This window comes from Nicotiana tabacum, chromosome 19, assembly GCF_000715075.1.
Source record: "Nicotiana tabacum cultivar K326 chromosome 19, ASM71507v2, whole genome shotgun sequence".
NCBI classification, from domain to species: Eukaryota; Viridiplantae; Streptophyta; class Magnoliopsida; order Solanales; family Solanaceae; genus Nicotiana; species Nicotiana tabacum.
In genome coordinates this window covers 148,435,746-148,441,451 of record NC_134098.1, presented here as the reverse complement: position 1 = coordinate 148,441,451, position 5,706 = coordinate 148,435,746, and the positions used below count along the sequence as shown (strand labels likewise).

At 33.8% G+C, this 5,706-nt stretch overlaps 1 protein-coding gene across 1 annotated transcript; it reads left to right on the top strand.

Annotated features, from left to right (window-relative positions):
• The first annotated feature begins 486 nt into the window (after positions 1–486).
• LOC107780894 (non-specific lipid transfer protein GPI-anchored 14) lies at positions 487–4,711 on the top strand. The gene is made up of 3 exons (XM_016601509.2): positions 487–3,092; positions 3,299–3,409; positions 4,360–4,711. The coding sequence occupies exons 1-3, from the start codon at positions 2,759–2,761 to the stop codon at positions 4,506–4,508; spliced, it is 594 nt and encodes a 197-aa protein (XP_016456995.1). The 5' UTR covers positions 487–2,758; the 3' UTR covers positions 4,509–4,711.
• The last annotated feature ends 995 nt before the right edge of the window (positions 4,712–5,706 follow it).

Below are 5,706 nucleotides of genomic sequence, written 5' to 3'. Positions count from 1 at the left end.
CATGTAGTAGAGTGAAAGGATGCATCTGAGTCTAAAATCCAAGATTTGGTAGGACTGTCTGCATAACAAATTAGTGCATTACCGACTTGTTCAGCAATTACATTTGCTGAATTTATATCCTTCTTCTTCTTTGGTTCTCTACATTGGCTACTGTAGTGATCCTTTTTATTGCAATTCCAACAAGTAATGTCTTTGCGATTTTTGGATTGTCCTCTTCTCCTTGACTTTGATCTGCTACGACCATGACTTTGTCCTTTTTGGTTGCTTCTTCCCTTGCTTTCGATATTAAAAGCAGATCCTAGGAAATCACTTGATTTTCTCCAGCGAATATCTTCGCTTAGAACCAAGTCTCTGATATCATCCAATTTGAGTTTGGTACTTCCCGATTAACTGCTAACTGCAGTTACTGTTGCAGATCAACTCTCCGGTAGAGATGATAGTAGAATCAATGCACTGACTTTTTGATAACGCCTTCATCAGGCCTGCAGTGGTCTTCTTGTTAATGATGTTAAACGCTACATTTTGTGTTAGTGTCAAACGAATCACACCAAGAGCTTGGCGATCTAATAAATATCAATCCGCTTTGGCCATATTCTCTGGTTTTACTTTGGTATTGATGATCAATAGTGTGACACTATTCTTGTGAATAGTACCTGCACTAATACCGTACTTTTTTACCAGAATTACAATGCATGTGCTCTGATACTAGTTGTTGGGAAGCGTGTCAAACTAATACAAGAAAAAAAAAATTAAAAGAGAAAAGCAATAAATTGCACAAGACAAGACAAGACAAAACAAGATTTACGTGGTTTGGTAACCTTTGCCTACTCCACGACTACAAAAAGAATAACTCTTTATTAATTAGAGAGAAAGAAAAGGTTGTGAGGATGGTTTACAACTGAAGAATGGGATACCTATTTATAGGCAGAACGTCTGCTGAAAAAAGTTTCAGCGAATGTGAATATGCGGTAAGACAGCACTGCAAATTGCACGCCGAATTCTTTCTTTCATACTGTGGCAGCCCATGTTTTTTACCCCTCTTTTTTTATGTCTCTTTCTTTCTTATCTTTGTTTCTTTTTCACTTGTCTTTTTCTTTTTCTTTTTCTTTGACTTTTCATTTACATACATTGGTTTGTCCCATCATAGGGGTCCATAGATTGGGTCCTTTTGGATCCCAGGGTTGTGAAATGTGTGACCCTAGTTAACAACACAACATGTTGCCTTGAAATCCCAAGCATAAGATGATTTATTTTTGACGAGGAGTATTTCCCAATGATCACTGTTTTATTTAAATTTGATGTCTTTGGCCCTTATTCAATGTTTATTCTCATGATTGAAGGTAATAAATCAAGATTAATAATATTATTAGTATGTGAAGGTAATAAATCAAGGGAGTAGGCTGATTGAAACTATAAACAACTTCAAACGGAGAAATTTTTGTATAAGAATGTATAGTTCAGCAAACTCAATGAGCTATAGGTAAGTGATCTTCAAAATGAGTTAAACAGTCACCACTTTTAGCCTGAATATTGTTCACCCTTACGGAACCGAGCTGAACAGATTTGAAAGAATCCTGGATACAATCCAGGTAAATGGAGTCCAACAAAGAAGACGAAGTTTATGATGAACAATTTGATCAACGTGATAATTGCTACCAAGTTTTGATTATAATTGGAGGAAAGGCAAAAAGAAGAGTAAGGGTGAGAAGTACTAATTCGATATCAATCTAGATTCTAGACGCCTTGATACCTAAATATGAAGCCAAGTTTGGTTACAATTAGATGAAAATAGACGGCACAAGGTGACGTTACTCTTAACTTCATCCACTTAAATGGCGAGAAGTTATAGGTTGAAGCATTTGGATTGAGAGTAATATCATCGTATTACAATATACGATTATTGATCTTGAAAAAGTAAAGTTTTCTTACATGAAATTATTAGATGAGACTCTTACATGACCGCGCGATCAAATATGTGTCATTCAACACTTTCCACTATTTGTGATAGCCAAGAAGTTATAACAACCAACACACTCCATCCTTTTCATATTGTCTCTCGTATCCCGTCATCTTGTAGGAAAAAGCCCAAGAGAACAAAATCGCGAGTTTCCAAAGGTTGAGTATAGCGAACAATTACTTTAGCAGATGGGTTTGGACCGTGACATTGTCTCTGCTATCGAAAAATTTAAAAAGCCCGGCCTCTACTTTTGCATATGCATATTACATATTCTACACGATTTAACAAGTTAATTACCTAATTTAATTTGATCCACAAAATGAGTTGAAGTTGACGTCATAAGCATGCTCATATGATGTCATGGCTAAACTGAGCCAAGACAAACTAATGCTAAGCATGAAGGAGTGGTCCAAGTTTCATTGGTTCACATCCTATAGTGGGTTGGTAAAGTGGCCCACTTTGTGTATCTCTACCTATATTCCCCTCCTCAAATATTGAAAAAAAAATAATAGCTTCTTGTTTCTTGATACATTTTCAGTTCTTCTACTTAGTGGTTCTCAACCACTACAAAAGATTTGAGTATTATTTCCTTAATCTTCATCCAAACACCTGGCCATTTTTATTGTTTGTTTCTAGGGGAAGTTTGTTCAATATTACATTCTACAAGTGGCTCAAATATATATAAGTTAAGATGAAGGGCCAAAGGAATATCTATATTTCTCCTTATCTGCTCATTATTTGAAATACCAAAAGGCAAAAAAGGATTCAAGATACCTCAGTTCCCTTTACCAACATTTCAAAATGGCTTCTTGCAACATGAAATATCAGTTCACATTGGTGTTGTTTTTCATGTTATGTGTATTTGGAAATTCAGACACAGAAAAGGACAAAGAAGAGTGTACACAATCATTGATTGGTTTAGCAACATGTTTACCTTATGTTACAGCTAATGCACCAGCTCCTACACCAGATTGCTGCACTGGCTTGAAACAAGTGTTGAAAGCTAGCAAGAAGTGTCTTTGTTTGCTAATCAAGGACAGAAATGATCCTGATTTAGGGCTTAATCTCAATGTTACACTTGCTTTAAGCCTACCCTCTGTTTGTCAAGCCCCTGCTAACATTTCTCAATGCCCTGGTAAGTACACTAATAAGAGCATTTTTTTTAAAAGGATTAAGAAATCTATATCCAATTTTATCCTTGTACCTTGAACTCCTCCATTCTTTCTTAACAGGGACAGTAATAGTTTTCAAAATATTTTTTTCATTATTTGTTTCTGAAAACTGAAAAAGTTAATCCTTAACTCATTTGTTTGATAATTGACAATTTGGAATGATATGCAGCTCTTCTCCACTTGCCTCCAAATTCACCAGATGCTCAAGTGTTCTATCAAATAAGTAATGGTTCAAGTAGCATTGCTAGCAGTCCACAAGCAAATAGTCCCATTCCTTCGGGTAAATTACACATCCTTTCACCTTTCTTTTTTTAAGTTTAACTTCTTGCATTGATAATGCAAAAAACAAAATTATTATCAAGTCATTTAAATTAATAACTACAAGTAACCACTCAAAAATGACATTAGTAACCTAGAAAATTAATGCCTTATTAATACTCTAAGCCTAGGACTTTCTTGCGATATCTTTCTTTTATTTAAGTCATTGTTATCATATCTATAACCAGAGTTATTTTACTTTTTTACTTAATTATATTTCTCTATTCATTAGTTACTCACGTAACTATATCTAATAATCTAACTTATTATTTATTTTTCTTACATAAATATACTCTCTCCGTCCCAATTTATACGAAAGTGTTTGACTAGACATGGAGTTTATGAAATAAAGGAAGACTTTTGAAATTTGTAATCTTAAATAAATCATATAAATTTGTGGGCTAGAAATTATCTCATTAATGGTAAAAAGAAAAAATTTAAAGTTAAATTGCTACCAAATATATAAAGGGACTTACTTAAAAAAAGGAGTCACTTAAGTTGGGACGGAGGAAGTATGTTTTTTGGGTTCTCCCATTTCAGTTGTGATGCAATCAACGTTAAATTTATTTAATTTTCTGTACTTTATAAAACTAAGTTCTCATTTTGTTTAATTCCACATTCTCACTTGTCTAATTTTTTTTAAAAACGATGTTCATTAAATTATATATATATATATATTAAGGCCTCTTATTAAGATTTTACTTTAGGCCTCCGATGATGTTGGGCTGCCCTGGGTCAGCGTTCACTATTATGCCTACGCCCGTCCATCCTTTCAAGCTTGACCATTTCCTTAGACTTGTTATCTTGTTCGGCTGAACTCGTTACAATTAACTAAAGATATATTGATGTGTAAAAATTTGAAGGAGCTTGACAATATTTTTTTTTTTTTTTTTTTTTTTGAAATTTGAGCAGTTGGATCTAGTCCCACGGGTGCCCCTGCTGGTGCAGCAAGTGCTCCTAAATCTAATGATGGTTGTCATATTGGAAAGAGATGGTTTGCACTAGACGCAATTCTTGGAGTTGTCCTTCTGTGGTCCTTAACCTCAAATTTCTTCATATGAAACTAAGCTTTGCGTCGTAATAATATATTGGATTATCATTTTGTTAAATGGATTATCCTTTATTCTTGATCTACATGCGTACATCTTGTTTGCCCTTCTAATTTGATGTTCACTAATATTTTCTCTGGAGTGATACCATGAGAGCAATACTCATTGTGATATAAATATGTCAATTGTGAATTTGTTGTATTTTTCTATTCAAACTACTTCAAAATCAGGCCGGCCCAAGGGTCAAGCCACTAAAACAAAGGCTTTAGGCCCCCAAATTTTGAGGGCCCCAAATTTTTCTTTTATTTTTCTACTCGTATTTGTATTGTGACCCCGACTAATCTAAATTCCCGCGTAAGACCTAGTAAAAGAGAGAACACGTTTTAACAGGATTTTTTTAACCACAGGACTCGAACCCAATATATTTAATTAAGGTAAGTTGGATCAAATACATTTCACAACAATCTTTAGAGGCAGGGTCTAAATATATTGTGTATGTTAAAATAAAAAATAAAATATTTTATAAAAATTCAAGATAACTTTTAATTTAGTAGTGATGTAACCGTTTGAGCAAAAAAATGCAGAAAGAGAATCACTCCCCCTAAACCCTTGTCGCGAATATAAAACTTTTCATTATTTAAATTTTACGAGTGACATCATTAGTGAAGTATCTATATGAATTTGGTTCTATTATCTAAGATCAACAACATCTTAGGAAAGACTAAATTATTTATAAAAAAACTATTAACAACTGATGTTAGGCCAAATTTTTATACTTTTAGCACATTACTCGGCCTATATTTTGTTGGTTTAAGTGAGTTATTGTGCGACAATTGCGCTAAATTGTGTTGTTCTATGTGTAGGAACATCGGAATGAATTATCGATGTTATGATAAAAAAAAATTTCCTTCTAAAAGGCCCCAAATTAAAAATTGGCTTTAGGCCACCAATCTTCTTGGGCCGCCTCTATAATCAAAACTTGGTAAGATTTCACTTGGTAAAATTAACGCTCAGAAAGTGTAAACAATGAAGTGAAGAGACTTTTTGGAATGAAATTTTGAGCTCAAATCTTCGTAGCAATACCCCGTTTATGACTTTTTTTTTCGTCCTAATTTTCTTTGTTTTAGTCTTCTTGAATCTCCATTCTTTGTTAATCCAAATTTAGAGAATGTTTGAGAATTCATTCCCTTTACTCCTATATCGGGTTGCG

Bases quoted from the DNA above. Each gene is read 5' to 3' on its own strand.
- LOC107780894 (XM_016601509.2), top strand. From the start codon at position 2,759: ATGGCTTCTTGCAACATGAAATATCAGTTCACATTGGTGTTGTTTTTC. The intron at 3,093-3,298 runs GTAAGTACACTA...AATGATATGCAG, and splicing joins TAACATTTCTCAATGCCCTG to CTCTTCTCCACTTGCCTCCA. The intron at 3,410-4,359 runs GTAAATTACACA...AAATTTGAGCAG, and splicing joins AAATAGTCCCATTCCTTCGG to TTGGATCTAGTCCCACGGGT.